Raw genomic sequence first — 17,005 nt, 5'->3', positions numbered from 1 at the left:
GTGTTTCTTGCAAACTGTCATTGCACTGGCAAACCTATTAGCAGTCACGTTCAGCACTACGGCTCACACTGCGGAATTTCTCAGACATAATTTGTCCACTAACCAGATTAAGTATCTTAGGAAAGTCTCCTCAAAACAGATTGGCTTTGACTGCTTAAGGGACACTGCAAAACCAGCCTCTGACCTAGGGTTAGCACTTTTCACATCAGTGCTAAAAATAAAGAAGAGGGGAGGACAATAAAATAAATTGCTCTTTTTAAAGTCTAATAAACAAGACCAAAATAAACTTTAAAAAAATAATTTGATAAAACTTACTACGTCTTATAAGAAGTATCTGGATATTTTTTATCCTTTGTAGACTAGTTTTTAATCAATTATTGAAATTAATTACATTCCTAAGTACACTTAGAAGAGAAATAAAGCTTAATTTTCTTAAGTTGCCTATGTCTACTTTTTTTTTTTACTGTGAAGTACTGTATCAATTATTTTAATTCTACAAATCTAGGAAAACTGAAAAAAACCCACAGTGTAATTTTTTATTTCCTTTATTATCTTCTTTTGCCCGATACTGTCCTCATTCTGTTGAAAAGCATTCGCTTGCTTAAAACATTTTATCAAAAATAAACGGTTAGTGGAGAAGAGAAGTGTGTCTGGGAGCAAAGAGGTAAGAGACAAAGATAGCCAGGAAGAAACAGCAGATTAAATGTGACAGACAAGTTCAGGGAGGTAATTCCCATTTCATTTCTGATCTAGGGAACCGTCACTGAAGAAAGAATGAAAAACAAAAAGTTCCCCAAACCAACCGCTACCACACAGCAACAACAACTTGCCTTCAGCAAGGCAGAAAATGATAAGTTGTGTTTTTTTTTTTTTTTAACTACTAACTGAATGATCACATTGGGTGCTTCCCCTCACTTCTCAAGTTCTGCCTCTTCTCTTCCCCCCAACCCTGCCAATTTAAAAAAAAAAAAAAAAAAAAAAAAAAGGCAAAGCAGCGCTATGCACGAATGGGAACAGACACTGCCATCCCGGGATACAAATCACTGTTTCCAACTTTCCTGCTCACTAACCACTCTGACTGAGGGTTGAGTGCCTCGGCAATAGGATGATGTTACTAAGCAACCATGTCAAGCAGCCGTGCCTATGGTGTTCGGATAGTTCACCACAGCTTCACGACAACTGGAAACAATATGAAGCCTTTGCAGAAGAGATCTTCTTCAAAGTTTTGCTAAACATCTCCATCTTGGAAAAGATGAACTGCAGAAGTTTGCGTTGCACCATAGGCTCTGTGCTAAAGCAGGAGCTGAGGCAATACGTTCAACCCAGTCAGTAAAGGAAGAGAAATACTAGTGTATTTGGTGAGACATACCCCAAAAGAAAGTATCTAGCCAAAAAAAACTCTACGGGATGTTTCCCGAAACATTCCTCTGTGTTATTTTGGTAACACTCCTCTGGTAAGGATTGCAAATCAAAAGGAAGAATGGTGAGTCTTTAATTCTCCAAAGCTGGGTCTTCCTTCCTCCATGAGGCACAAAGCCCTATGAAGGCAGACTCGGGGACCCCATTTCTGACTGCTAAGCAGCAGCACAGAGTAAACATCCAAAACCCCACAGATATTTGTAGGGCTACCGGCCTAGTAGCCCGAGTGATTTGCTGAAACTGGCTCCAACAAAACAAGTCAGGCACTATTCCACTGATGCCTGCCAGTGAAAACTCCACTTTCTGATCGTGTCTAACACCGTGGAAAAGCACAGCATCTAAAAAGCTCAGCAACTCACAACCCTTCCCCCAAACCGAGCATCAGCTCGGTCAACCTTGAATGGAGCAAGTTCTCACAGCAGCTCTGCTGCAGGGGGAAGGGGAAAGCCTTTCCCCATCAGCTCCTCCCTACACACAGAAGAGAGAGTATCTAGAGCTTAAACTCAACCGGAAGTGAAAGTCTCAAGATTGACACAGAAAATTTGTTAAGGAACGAGCTTTCCAGAACAGCGGTTCCCAAAGGGAAAAGAGTGGCTGTGTAACACTGTGGTAAGGGTAACACCACAACACAAAACTCACTTGGGTAACAAAGCGTCAAGTCTGTCCAACTATAGTATTCCTTAACTGGCTTTTGCTGGGTAACCTGAATTTTTGATCTAATCGTACTGCCATTCCTGGGAGTTTACAGTTTGAACAAGTGGTTTTCCTGCTAACAGGGAAAATGCAAGTAGTTCCAATGAATCCTGACCGCACGTGCATCTTTTAAAAAGTATTAATTTAAGATAAATATTGCACATACTACTTTTGCAAACCTACGTTCCAGTCTCTGATACATGCAGTTGAAATCCAAGACACCACATCTGAGGTTTGCTCCCAGAAGAGCGTTCGCAACTTATCTTTTGTAATTCCTTTTACAGCGAGATCGCATATTATCAGACATGTGAACAATATTAACTTTTGGAGATTTTATCTGTAACACTTCGTACTCAAACTTGCATTTCACAGAGAGAACGGAGAAAAGCATCAGATAGCACTTGTTCTTTTATGTAAAGTCATCTTTGATAGAATATTAAACACTTTCTCCTCCCAGCGGTTTTCTCCTCAGTGTGCATTTGCTTGCAACCCCTAGTTTCTAGAATTCACCAATACCAAGGTATGTGCCTGTGACATTCAAGGGGAAAAAAAAGGAGGTTTATTGTATTTGTCTGTCTTTCCGTACCACATTCCAGAAAGCAAAAATCTCCCTGGATATTCTGTAACAGACTATATTACTCATTACGTTTTCATTATCCAATTGAGACTCATTGCACTTAAAATGTAAGAGTGAAACATGGAGCTTTTATTAAATGTATACATAATCAATTTGAATAATCTAACTAAAGAATTTAGTTATGCCTGTAAAAAAGTTTAGACTAGCAATTATCCACTTTTACAATTATGCCTTTTTGTTCAACAGATTGTCATAGTATTATTCAAGCTGGTTTTAGGTTGTTCCCATTATGTATATACTGAGACCTCTGCTTAAACACTTAAAATAATCTCCTATTATTAAAATCATTATAATCTAGAGCGATTCTAACAGGCTTGCTCTAAACAAAAGATATAAAAAAAAATGCTGAATGTAATGACAAAGAAAAGGAATACTGTTAACATTGAGATCATGAGGAACTTAATCAGAGATTGCGCTGAAGTAATCATCATAGAGATCATATCCCATAAAATAAAGTTTTCTCTTTTAATTCATTATCCTTACTAATATAGCAATCACACAATAGTAAGCATTTAGTATCCAACTTCCAAAAACTCAAAAAGAAATCCTACATAAATCCTTCCATAACAGGCAGCAAGCAAAAAAGGAAATGCATGGCTACAGATTTTTTTCCAGGAACTTATTTAAAGCAAAAAAAAGAAACCAAAACAGAAAAGAAACAAAACCAGCACAACAGACTTTGCAAAATGCTGTTAATCCCACAAATCCAGACGATCCCTGAAAAGCATGGCAAGGAAAGGACCATAAGCTGAAAGAGTCCTGTCACATGCTAAAAAGAAACGGCCATGACAAATGCTGCAAGAGACAAATGGTGACAGGAGGTCACTGGCAAAAGGAAAGCAGATCTAAGATAAGAAACTTCAGAAAAGTGTTCACAGTAGTTTGCAATAAACCACTGGAAGGGTTCAGCTTCAAGGAAGGCTTCAACAGTGCTTTCATTAGAAGGACAAGATGCGTGTCAGTCCAAAGGTGACAAACACTTGAGGGATTCTAAACTGTCCCACAATTGGTTCCTGGCTATTCATAAATGCAAATCGACATCATTTGCATGTCAAATGGATGCTTCACCTGTAACACTTCCACAATCATATATGGCTGCCTGAAGACATTTGCATCAAGTCTTGCCCGATTTTACAAAACCAGTCTGAAATCTTCTGCGGACCGAGAAAAGCAGTGACATGCAATCCATCACAATCTTGATAAACTTCTCTTTTTCTCTGATTCTTGGCTAGGACAGTTAATCCTTGAATTCTCAAGACTTGCAAGACAGCATCTTAAAGCAGGGCAGGACACAAATTAGATCACTTTGAAGAAGACTGCTGTCACGTTCAGCATTAGCTTCAGAATCCTGCATTGATTCTTGTTCAAGATGCAATGCAGACAAAGCTGACATGAGTTAGAGACAGTAACTCCAACTTCAGATTTAAACAAATGCAAAATTTTGATGAATAAGCCTTGAAAACTTGAAAGCTTGGTCAGGAAACAGACAAAGTGCAATTATGGCTCAAGAGTCACTCCTACATGGCTGTCAGTTTGGATTCTTTGAGGAAAGACTGAAGAGCATTAGTTCACAGAGATCCTCCAGCCAAAAACATCATGGGTGGTTAGTCACAGCCCTAAAAGCAAAGGATGCTGGTGAAAACAAGCCACTTTTTTGCCCTCACTCCCTCCTTGGTCAGTTGCTACTATCCTAAAAGCTGCCGGGGACTCGACTGATCTCGTCTTTGAAAAAGAGGCTGCCAAATCCTTCATTAAATTACTTATTCTCACCAGGATTCAGCAGACAAGAGGTATAACCTCCATTTACTAACAGCAGCTACGTAAGCTAGCAGCCGTTCCTCTGTTAAGAAAATGAGAAAACACACCAAGTCAGGCCTGTGTACAACAGGCTGCCTCATTTCTTGATCATCCAGGCGGATCAGTTCAGAAGAGAAGAGAGCTAGAAAGAGTCTCTCTTGCCCACAGAGGGTCACAGTTGCATACGGTTCACCAGATGAAGCCCTAACCGTACATAACACTCCCAATTTTGCTTGTTATGTGATTAGGTCATGAAACACTGTATTATGTTCCTAATATAGGTGGCCAAGATGTACTGCAGTCAAGCAGGTCACCCAGGTCTTTTCTACTCTTGTTTTCAGCCAAAGATCCCTAATTTGTAACTAGCTATTAGGTGTATTATTAGCTTGGCTCCCATTCTGTTTGTCCCCTCTGATCCGCGAAACTCTTTCTACACAGGAGTTATCTTCCTCTCTTCAGAAAATGCCTCCTAATATGCCGCTATCAAAAAGTTTCCTTGGAATATTTCAGGGTTTTGTGCCGAGATAATAAGAATGAAAAAGTATTTTTCAAGTGGTTGCAAGAGTTTTTCTTTTGAGACTATTAGTAACATCCTTCCTTTCCATTAATTTGATTTTCAAAATGACAAACTGACAATGCTCCTTCGCCCAGGTCCTCGCCCACCTACACTCTTGCAAGAATATCCATCTTCTTTAGCTTAACTAAGCATTTCCCAAGTGGCACTACAGAACACGCGTGCTCAGAGCCCTGACAGGAAATAGAAAAGCATCAGATATAATCTAAGAAAAGGTCAGTAAGCAGGTTATTCCAGCACAATCTGGTTTTGGTGAACTCATGTTGCAAATTATCCCATTAACCATTTACCACCTTCATGTCTTGCATTATCCTTCCTATCAGCTTTTCTGGTAACCTCCAACAAAGCACTGTGATTTCCTGGTCTGCAATTTGTCTTTTACTCCGTCTCTCTTTCTTCAGGGCATATTAGCCCCGAACATGCAAAGGGCTGTCATCTCGTCTCCCTCCACCTTCTTTCCCTCTCCCCAGTCCCTATCAAAACATGTGAAAAGAGTCCAACTCACCCTCTTTCACAGATCATGCTCCTAGGACTTTGACACAAAGCCTTTGAAGAGCTTATGGCACCTTTTGGTGAGCAAATGTAAACGTGACTGCATCCCTGCTGAACCAGGATGCTCAGGGAAGGTGTGGGTGGGAGAAGGACCCGATGGAGAGGAACTCTTTTGCTCTCCAGTCGCAGGAAATCTGCCCCAGTATCAGAAGGCCACAGGTCCTCCTCCACCCTTGCCTTTCTCCCAGGCAGCACTCTTTAAACCCAGGGAGAGCTTTAGTCTTATGATCAAAAGGTTTTACTGCTGGAGAGCAGCACAGCTGGCTATCTGATAAAAGAGATGGTTCACACCTGGGTTGGAGGGGGAGGCTAAGGGGTCGTAAAGCAAGATAGAGACATACACTACGGAAGAGATAAATATAGAAAAGCGTATGCAAAAGTTTCCTCAGAAAAGTGAGTGTTGCCTGAGATTTAAGACTACTTGTATTCAAACTAATATGGCACTTTTCTACTCTTTACTTACACCCTAAGAGTTGCAACTTGATGTACTTATTAAAAATCTACGTCATCCAACTGGCAGCTTCACATGCCATGCCTTATAATTGTAAGATTAGTCACCACTTGGTCCTTCTCATTTCAGCGTATTAAATGCTGACTTTTGCTTCTACCCACTTATGATAATACACAGTTCCATGAATTTATTATCATTAGACAATATCTCTCTGCCTTCCATAATATATCACTTTTATTAAAACAAAAAAGTATTTGGTCTGTCCTGGGTCCATACCCAGGTGATCTTCAAGTTTGACTCTACGATTACAACAAAATTGCCTCATTTATCTCCCATGATTGCTCATAGAAAAAATTTGGTCCAGTATCCTTTCTGGCAGCCACCACTGAGGGCTAACATATTTCACCTGTGAGCACTTTACAACTCAGCATGAGTAGCCATAGGCACCTCTCTGCCTAAGTTTTGGCCTTAAATAGAAGAAGCCTTCCTCGGCTCCCCAGTTTGCAACCTTCTTCCTGCCATAGTTGATCATTTCACTGTGGATCAAAGTCACCTGCACTGCTTTAAAGCTGGTGCGTGCACACAACAACCAAAAAGCTATTAAATACCCCAACAAACAAATGCTTATCTAACTGACTAGCTCTGGACTGACTTTCTAGATCTCAGCTACTCCATCTACTGCAAATGGTTTGTGTGCTGCAGCAACTGGAAAGGATGGTGTTTTCCACCACAGCAAAAATGAAGGGCATGTTCTTGCTTCCCTTAAATATCTGAGGAGCAGGATGGACTAAAGATTTTTGTCCCTATTTATTCAGACTTCCACGAAAAACATTTGCAGGCTATTGGATAAGGCCTCGCAATGGGATTTCAGACCCGGAGGAAATTAGAGCTTCCACACGAACCCTACTGGCCCAATTCACAAACGAGTGAATTGGGCCAAGTCACAGGCTGGTTTAGATCGTACAGTACAAGCAAGTATTTCCATTCATGCCACAAAAGAGTTGACTATCAGAGATCTGAGCTGAAGGGGAACTTCCCCTTGCCTAATACTCCCTTATCCCATACAATGACACTCCCTTGTGCTCTGAACAAGCAAGTCCAAGGCCAAAGACGTTTGGGAGGACCCAGGATCACTCTCCTGGAAACTGAAGAAGACAAGTACACGAAGACATCATTCAGATCTGAGGGGCAAAGGAGTGGTAACAGGCACAGACAAGACTCAGCCTCTCCAGTACGCTCTTGAGACTTAAAAGTCCAGACATATCATACTCCATGAGGACCCAACTGCTGCCTGTCCTCTCCCATACCAAAAATAACACAGAGCAACACAAGCAAGAAAAGGCCATCTAGTGCCAACTCTGGCTAATGTATTTTGATTGCACTGAACAGAAGTCCCAGAAAGCTAGGTTTCCAAAACACTGTTCTTCAGCTTCATGCATTTTGTGGGATTTCAGTAGTAAAGAAAACTTGACAGAAGATTTCCAGAACCTTAGATTGTGCATTTTTCAGCTACAGATACTGACTCCTCTCTGCTAGCTTTTGCCAATGTCCATTTCAGCTCCTTCCTATGCTTCTTTCCAGCAGGTATATATAAGCACAGACTTTTTTAACAGTGCTCTGATGCTTAAGAAATTCCTTCTCGTGGCTTGCATTTGAATTCTGGCCTTCTATGTACACTGCTGAAATTCAGGACCTGAGGCCAGAGACTGCACGCCAGGTCGTGTGGTTACAAGCGGCAGCAAAGGCTTCAGTGCTGATCAGAAGCATCTTCAATGTTACATTCACCTGAAAGCCCCGAACAGCCACTGCCACTCGTTTTCCCACAGTCATGCAGTTAAACTACTTGCAGCTTCATACCAGTTGAATCTATTTTCAGCAATGCTGCAGACTGGTTTTCTTTGCCTAACGGCTTGTTTATTTTGCAATATTATTTGATTTCTTATCCCTCTAAAAGACCATTGGGAAGATCAGTCCAATGATTTCCCATATCGAGAACAGAAGCGAAGGGAAAGGTGACAGTACAAGAACAGGACAGACATACGTATTTGTAGCATTTGCGTACACAGGAGGTCAAAGCTCAAGTTCATTATCTCAAAGACATATCCATGTACATGGGGCCTCTCTGTTTGGCTCTTTGTCAATTATCCCTCTCCTATGAGCAAATCAATTTAATGTGAGCTAGATTTGAAAGACACAAGAACAAAAATCATGGCAACAGGAAGATATTTCAAAGACATCTGTTTTATTCCTGCTGCTTTATTGCCGTAGACTGCCTATTTTGGATACCTTCTCCAAGTTGGAATTGAGCACTATTGTAAACATTTCAGCTGCAACAATTAGTAACGTAACTATGGCTGAAGGAATAGGTGGAAGTAGAACTAGAGGCAAAGAAAAGCGAAGTGAAAATTGAGTTGTGTATTTGTATCAGCTCCAAGGCCAACATCAGCACTTCTAACCTCCAGGTTACAATGTGGAAACAAGTAAACTAGTATCAGAAAGATACCAAACTACAAGTCTCTGAATAATAGCAAAAACATTACTAGATGCCTCAAAATCTTTTTTTTTTTTTAATTTCTTGTCTGAAAGAAATAAACAAAGACTAGAAGGAGGAAAAAAAAGAATCCTTGGACTGCACTGTCTGTCCCAGAACAAAAGGGCATTAACAATGTTCTATGTGTAAAGGCTCTGACAGGCAGATGAAGAAATTTTCTAGCTAATAAAAAACCCCACAACAACTTTGAAAAAAAAAAATCAATAGAAAACTATTTGGTTAAAATTAATGAAGCGATTCTGCTCTCTCTCTATTCTGTAAATATACAAGAAAAATAGTTAAGAGAAACAATCGAGTGTACTTTTTTCTATAATCAATCATATTGATAGTCCAAGCCTCACAGCTTATCTTAAAGTGAAAAATATCCAAAGATCTTCCTTCCTTACCTGTCCAAAGAAGTGCAACTGCACAGCACACCTAAATTGTTTTATTAGCTCAACCTTCTGTCTCAGGTGGGGATTTTAAGGCACAGAGAACTTTGAATTCTGGAGTGATTTAGTTCCACCTCGGCTGTGGGTTAACACTTTCGTTGTAACTTCCTTATCTACAATGCCCTGCCCAAAACCAGAATGGTGGTGAAGTCTTGTCCGTATTTGCGAAAGTTGGTGGGAATGTGGGTTTGATGCAGTCTAGAAAAAATATTTTACTTGCATAAGTACATCATTGCATAAGTACCTCAAAGAGGCTAATTTTAACTCAAGTTAGCTCTAACATTGATTTTAATACTATCTAGCTCTGCTAAGAGTTATTTCTCCCCCATGTAGGGGTATGAAAGAAAGGGGTGGATGCACGCGTGCTCCCAAGCAGTAACGCAGCCATTCTAGCACAAACACACAGTACGGTGGGATTTACTGGAGAACTGTAACACTTAACCAGGTAATTTTTTGTAAATATGGCAATGAGCTGGTGACATGAAGACAATACAATATTTTCTTGCAATTGAAAGGAAATCTAAATCCATGCTAGTGGCAATGTATACCAGTCCCATAAGCTGATCTGTTCTGTGCCCATATGATTGCACACTGAAACGCTGAAACATGTCAACACTCACCATCAAATAGCAGTCCTGCTATAAATCTCAACAGGAAACCAGGGTTAAACATGCCATATGCAATGAAAAGCATACAGAAGGAGAAAGGGCAAAGGAAGGTCCCCAGGAAAGAGGGAGAAGAGCGAGACAAGACAGATGAAGGAGCAGAAGGAACCAGTTAAGACCCTGATAAACTTAGAACTCTTTGCTCAATGAAGAGTGTAAAGCATATTTTATATATTAACTCATGTCAAATTTTTACAAACCAGTGTTCTTTTAGTATTAATACTACACAGGCATACAAACAGTCCTACCTCAGAAGAAATTCCTTCTCTTTTTGATATTATAAGGACCTGAAAGAAGATTCTGTTTGCAAACACGGGGCTGAGCACTGAAGTTTTCAGCAGGAGCAGCAGGGCTGCCTGAGGCATGCTGCAATCCTGGTTTCAGTGGAACATGTCACCACTACAGGAAGAATAGCTGCATAATATTCCTTCCACCTAACATTATACAAAGTTATTCACACCAACAATAATTTCTTAAACCTAACCTTCTAGTACAGTTGATGGAGCATGATGCAGTCTTCAGGCACATTTATTTTCCTTTTTACTTTTTTTGTAATAAAGCAATGCATAAAATCACCTGCCACTCATATATCCCTAGTCTTCCCTAAGCCTGGATGAAGAGGCAAGAGTGGCTCTGCAAAACCAGGGCTGCTCCCCTGTCATATAATCTGAGGCACAAACTACCTCAACCACACGCTCTCACCTCCTCCTCCTCTCCCTTTGCTCCTAAGCAGGCTCACTACTCCTTTAGTCCCATCTATCTGATTCTGGTCAGCAGGAGATGTTTCAGAGGACTATGAAGAGCGGGCACCTGCATGATGACCTGTCTCCTGAAGGGGTTTTCCCATGTTTCTGCTGTCCTACACGCTCCTCCTTCCAGGAAAAAAGAGCTGCTTTGGTGAGTTTGGCTTCCTGCAGCACTCCGTGGCTTGGTCAAGTCATGGTGGCTGCAAGAAGATATTTACAAACTGCACTTTCTGGATTGAGATTGCTGCTTGAACAGACAGTCGAGTACACTCTGGAGCAAGGCAGATCAGAAAACTACTTCCAAAACTGTAATTGCAGATCATAGCAATGAAGTAGCTAGACTAAGAATAAACACGGCAAGTGTACACGCACAGGAACAACTATATACACACATACACACATGCCCATATACGTAGACACTTGGCAATGGGAACAGTCCAAGCATAACTAGACTAAAACTCATCTCTGAAGACGTTTCTAAGGTTACTCGGTTAAAACTGAGTCATTGCATGCTGTTGCACATCTTATTTTAAATTCAGGATGCAGTCTAAGAATTGCCATTTTTATCATTTCAAGTTGTTTCATAATCGACTTTGTAGGAAATTAATATAAATAACGTCATCTCTTCTATTAAGTCTTACACAGATTCAGTTTTAGGCAATCTACGTTTGTACTGTACATTTTCGATTACAGTTTTTTTTAGAAATTGATCATATCTGAAGGTCTTATCTTTTAAGCATCTAACCCTGGTACTGATATCCTTCGGTTTGTTTAGCATACCAAAACCCAGTAGTATTCATGAACTAGATAGATAGCTCCAGTAGACATTTCTAATATTATGCAAAAAAATTAAAACAAATGCATTATTTGTATCCTTGGTAATTACTACAAGTCATTACTTTTTCTTCCTGGAGATAAAAAAAGTACTTTGAGTAACATCATCCTTGTGATGACACATACACACCAATACAACTTCACATTAATCACAGCGGGCAAACCATCTTTGGATGTCATGAACAAGAAGCAAAAATCTTATTTATCGAACATTAGCTTTTCAACATACAATTGCTTGCTCTTCATCTCCATGGGTCTGATTTCTAATACAATGACTGGAAAACTCCAGCAACAACATAATATACTTATAGCTCAAATACCAAACCTGTTTTGAGTGAAAATGCATATAGCAAAAAAAAAAAAAAAAAAAAAAAAAAAATTGCCCTGCTAATATCCGTAACAACTGACCCTGGCTAACCCTAAAGCATACGTTAATTTTAAGCCTCTATGTAGTCCACTGACTTCAGTGAATCCAGTGAAAGTCCAGAAGATTAGTCAGGCACTTAACACTGCTAGCAAATATGTAACTCTGGATGGCGGGGAGGCCACGAGGAACGTGCTACAGAATGGTAATGGGAAATAGCGGGTGGGAGAACACAATAGGAAACTTTTGTGAAATAATGGGTCATATGACAGAGCTCCTTTCAAGGACTGCTTGAAAGGCAAGTCACCACTGTGGAAAAAAAAATGGTATGTAGTAACATACTGTTGCTTCCACCCTGATATTTAAGTGTTGTTTTTTTTTTTTTAAAAAGTAGCAATATTATCTCTGCATGTCTGTCAACTAATACTTATTTGAATTAGAAGATTTTCCATTTGTTATAAAGTAAGACATTGAGTTTTTTAGCATACTTAAAAGCAAATCCCTATGAGACACAGTAACTCCGAAGCTCGCTATGTTTATTCTGAACGGCACAACACTTGGAAAAGTTAGTGTTGCTTTACTGCTTTTTACAAACTTACTATCAAGTTCAAATGATCAATCACTCTTCCTACTCCCCATTAAAATCTACACAAAAATACACCAGCCATTTCCTAAATGCTTGTATCTATAAGCTTTTCTTTCACCCAAGCCATAAATCGGTGACAACCAACACCCCACACTGGATCCTAAAAAGAGGCAGAGAGGGAACTATCCACATTGCACAAGATGAGGAAGAAGTTTTATGAAAAGATTTTACTTTAAAGTGATCCACAAAAATGAATGCCAGTTTCTTAACTTTTCTTCAAGTCAAAGTAGAAAACCCCTGTACAAATGCTTGTACAACTACTATTGGCCAAAAAGCCTCCAAAAGTCCAAACCCATGTTGCAACTTGGGTCTAGTGTAGGACAAACAGTTTTCTCAAACACTGCAGCACTTGAGAGTCATTACGATGGGCCTTAAGCCTTACAGAACAAGTTTTCACTAAGCTATCATCACAGGTTTAACACTGCACTGCTATAAAAGATGCCTTCTTCAAGCGACAAAACCCCAGTACCATACAAATTCCGATGCTAAAAATTCATGAAGAGAAATATGGACTGCGCCTGTTAGAAACTTCCCTAAGCAAAGACCTCTCTCCTCGGACAAAGGTAAAGAAAAATCAGGGAAATGCCAATAGTTAATTCATACCCATGGGTATATAAGTTTTAAATTCAATTATCCTCTGTTCCTTTGACGTTGACAGTTCCCTCTGTGCCTATTTAGACTCAAACAACTCTTGCTAGAGCATGAAGTTGCAAAACTGCCTAAAATAAAAAGTCTGTGGCCGTTCTACATTTCCAGTTTACAAAGGTAGTATTTAATACCAGTGGCCGACAGTGAGATGGACTACAGTGGGGAAAAGTTATACTAATATAATTGCTAAATAAACCACTTTGTAATTTGAGACTGAATATTTGACAACAGCATTGACATAAGTGTCCTGAGATCTGGATTTTCGCATCATTTAGTGATGCTCTCTCTTTACACATGCCAAACTTCTATAGTGTTACATAAACAAAAACAAAGTTTTCAAATCTGCATCCTTTAAATAGGAAAAAACCCAAATAGTTCTTACAAGGAGATACACTAATACTCTATTTTATTATCAGTTAATTTAATCTGTGTGTTTAGACGTCATGCACTGGAATTACATAGGATGCTGACAACTGCTGGAGTGGGGGAGGGGAGATGGGTGAGAGGAGAAAAGGGGAAGAGATTTTCACTCCAGTGAGAAACTTGTGTACCTGCCTGATAAACACAGCCAAACCTCTTTATGTATCCTATTTATCTTCAAGTCTATTTATGTCACACAAGAGAACATATGAGCATAGCAGCTGTTACTATAGCAATGAAACTGGAAATTTTGAGAACACAAAAAACCCACCCCTGAAGGATGCTCAGTTTAGCAGAGATGGTTTAGAGAACAGTGCACCAGTATCTCACTTCTAGGATCTGCTCAAAGTCCGCGGTTACGGACATTAAATCAGCTGCAACAGCCTATTCCCTAAAGAGCACTCGGAGCCAAATAACCACTACCTGTTACTCGGCACAACTCGGTACACCGGGAGTTCCTGCCAAGTAACCCCAAACTTACCAAATACCCCAGAACCGCCTGTAAATCCGGGGAAGAGCCATTATTCTCTGCAAAAGGCTCACAGTTTTCGGTCGCGGCAGAGAAGTGATTCACCATAGTAACGTCCTCCCCACCCGAACCACGGGTAAGAGCAGGGAGCTCAGCGCCCAGCGCTGCCCGCCCGCCACCCTCCCGACACCAGCGCACCTGTCCGGCGCCGGGAGGATGCGATGAGCCGGGAGAAGGTACTCTCCCACAGCCGGCGGCAGGCAGCCTGCCTCCCCCCCCTCCCCTCGCCGCTGCCGGAACGAAAACCCCAATTCCCTCAAACCCGTTTTCTGCCGGCCCTCCCCACGAGCCCCCTCCTCTCCCTCACCGGCAGCCGTGCCACCCCGCACCCGGCCGGGAGAGGCCGCGGCTCGGCGGGACGCTGCCGCCCGGGACCGGCGGGGCTGCCGCTGCCGCTCCCCCTCCCTCGCCCCCCACCCCTCCGCCGGCGCGGCGGCCCCGCGCGTTTCCCCCGCTCCCCGCACCGCCCCCGCAGCCGCGGACCCCGGGCGCTGCCGGCCGCGCGTTACCTGCGAGGGAGCCGGGTCTCTGCAGGGTGGCGGTGGCGTACAGCTCCTGGGAGTGCTTGCTGTACTGATCGGCAGCGTGAACCAGCCGCTTGGTAGGCGACAGGGTGGCGTAAGTGCCGATGGTGGAGCTTAACTGGTGGATAGGAGAGGAGGAAATGTTAGACTGGACGGTGGGCGGGGAGGTCACTCGGATGGGGGACGGCGACAGTCCCGCCGAGGAGACGACGATGTTGATGGGCGAGCTGGTGCTGTAGGACTTGGCCAGGCGGCTGGGGGACTGCTTCGGGGAGGAGAGGCGCTGCGCGGTGGCGTAGGCGGCGCCCTCGGCGGCGGAGCCGGCCCGCGGCAGCTTGGTGGGGGAGCCGCCGGGCTGGGCGGGCAGCGGGGAGCTCACCCGCTGCGCCGGCAGCGTGGAGCTGGCGTAGTAGAGCGCGGCGGCGTGCTGGGGCTCGGGCAGGTGGAAGGCGCTGCCGTGGCTGGGCGCGAAGGGCTCCCGCGGCTGCGGGGCGGCGGGCGGCGGCGGCGGCTCCGGGCCGCCCGGGTGGGCGCCGCGGCCCCCCGGGCCCTGCTGCGGGAAGGAAAGGCAGAGGCGTCAGCGGGGGCGGCGGCGGGGGGCGCCCGGCTCCCCCGGCCCGGCCCGGGGCGGGGCGGGGGGGGCTCGCTGCCCCCCGCGGCCGCACGCAGCCCCCTCGCTGACCTTAAAGCGGGCCGGCGCCCAGCGCCCTCGGGATTACGGGACTCGTTAATCTGCTAAAGGTTTCCAGGCCCTGAGGGAAAAGCGGCCGCCGGCTCGGCGCCGAGCGGCGTAAAAACTCCTCGTCGCGGCCGGCGGGCAAAGCGCTCCGAGGTCTCCCGCTCCGAAGCGCGCTCACACACCTGCCCTCGGACCGGGGATGGATTAGCCCCAGGTGAAAACAAATACACACATCCCGCCCCCCGCCATCCCCGGCCCCAAAGCTGCCGTTCAGCGTACATCACAGAAGAGCGGCAAGCCACGGAGCGGGCTGTAACCGGGTAACTTTCCTCCTAGGAAAGCAGCCGGTGTCCGCCCGGGGAGAGGCACCGCGCCGCACGGACACCGCCCCCGGGTGTCGGTGTCGCTGCTGGCGGCGGGGCGCGACCGGCTCCTGCGGCGGCCGAATCGCGGCCCTGGCGTGAAGGAGCAGGGGGGGGAAAGCACCGCTCGGGCGGGCGCACGCCGAGCCCCGCCGGCGCGGCAGCCGGTTGCCTCCTGAATTTATTTACGCGGCACAGAGGGGCAGGAGAGCACGGGAGGAGCTGCCGGGGCCGGGCCTTCCCCCGGGCCGCATCCAGCGGGGAAGCTGCATCCGGAGGGAGCGAGGGGAGCGCACCGCACCGCATCGCCGGCAGCCCGAGCCCCGCCAGCCGCGGGCAGCGCAGCGCGAAGTTCCCCTTAAACCCAGTAGTGGTGGTGGGGGGAGGGGAGCGAGCGAAAATCCCGGGCAGATGCTGCCCTTTAGAAATTTCAGTGATGTGCCTCAGCCGCTTCTGGAGCAGCAGAGATGGAGCTCGCCCTTAGAGGCAGGCGGCATGCCCGCTTTCATCGGGGACCTCGGGCTCAAGAGATCATCTGTGAATCCCGTAACATTAAAGTCTCCTGGTAACTGCGCCCCGCAGGGAGCAGGAGCTCAGCGCTCGGTCGGAAGACGCGCTCTTCTTTCGATTTTTTTTTTTTTTTTTTTTTTTCCTGGTCGTGCAGGGGATTCACTGGAAACCTCAGAAAGTGCTCCACATCCCAGGAGCTGACAGTCTGACCAGTGCTTCACCCAAACGCACGCACCTCTCAGCTACTGATTTCCTTAGGGAGAAAAGCCTTTAAAACGTGAATAATTAATTTTGTGACTCCATTCAAAGAGGTGTGGTGAATGCCGACAGGAGCTTTGCTTCACATTTAAATAGCAACGTGGTTTTTTAGTAGCATCTTACAACAACAACAAAAAAACAAAACCCCAAACAAGTAAACAAAAGCACTACGTTCCTGGTATGAAACTTGATTATTTTTTCACTAGGATACCCAATAAAGGATTTGGGCAGGAGCTGAGGACAAGATACAAGAACTAATTGGAGCACAGAATAAATGAGGTTCAAAATAACTATGTATGCCCACTGAAAATTTTTCTGTCCTTTTTTTTTTTTTAGTTTTGGAGCCTCATCCCTCATCTTAAATGCTTTGCATCTGGGGGAAGAATATGGTTTTTTAGACATAGATAAGAAGCAAGGCTTTGGAGGGGCTGCTCCCAGTGCTTTGCTCCCACTTGGTAGTAGCATGGAAGTGACCAGCACTCATAGTGTTCCAGCATCTCAAGGGAGCACTGCCAGACACAAACCTCACTGCCCTGGGGAGGCTTCATGCCCTGAAGAGCAACAGCCTTATAGATAAATGTAATCTGTTCCATCCAGCTGTCCGGTATGGTAAGTCCTGAGTGGCCAAGGAGATGCCAGATGTAAGTAGTCTGCTCACTGTTGAGTTGGACTGTTCTGATGGTGGCCATGAGTTCCAAACACCACAGCATCAACT

General features: G+C 44.2%; 1 protein-coding gene across 3 annotated transcripts in view; it reads right to left on the bottom strand.

Annotated features, from left to right (window-relative positions):
- The window catches only part of CTNND2 (catenin delta 2), a 566,505-nt gene that overhangs the window by 283,338 nt on the left and 266,162 nt on the right, over positions 1-17,005 (bottom strand). The window contains exon 6 of one of the 3 annotated variants that reach the window (XM_086609047.1): positions 14,467-15,031. The exons of the other annotated variants lie outside the window; for them this stretch is intronic. Coding sequence (XP_086465173.1) covers positions 14,467-15,031 — 565 coding nt within the window. The remainder of the gene's footprint in view (positions 1-14,466; positions 15,032-17,005) is intronic. 3 annotated transcript variants of the gene reach the window in all.

This window comes from Tauraco erythrolophus, chromosome 3 (assembly GCF_009769465.1).
Source record: "Tauraco erythrolophus isolate bTauEry1 chromosome 3, bTauEry1.pri, whole genome shotgun sequence".
Taxonomy (NCBI): Eukaryota; Metazoa; Chordata; class Aves; order Musophagiformes; family Musophagidae; genus Tauraco; species Tauraco erythrolophus.
The sequence above is the reverse complement of the archived record's forward strand: the minus strand, read 5'-3'. Positions and strand labels throughout refer to the sequence as shown.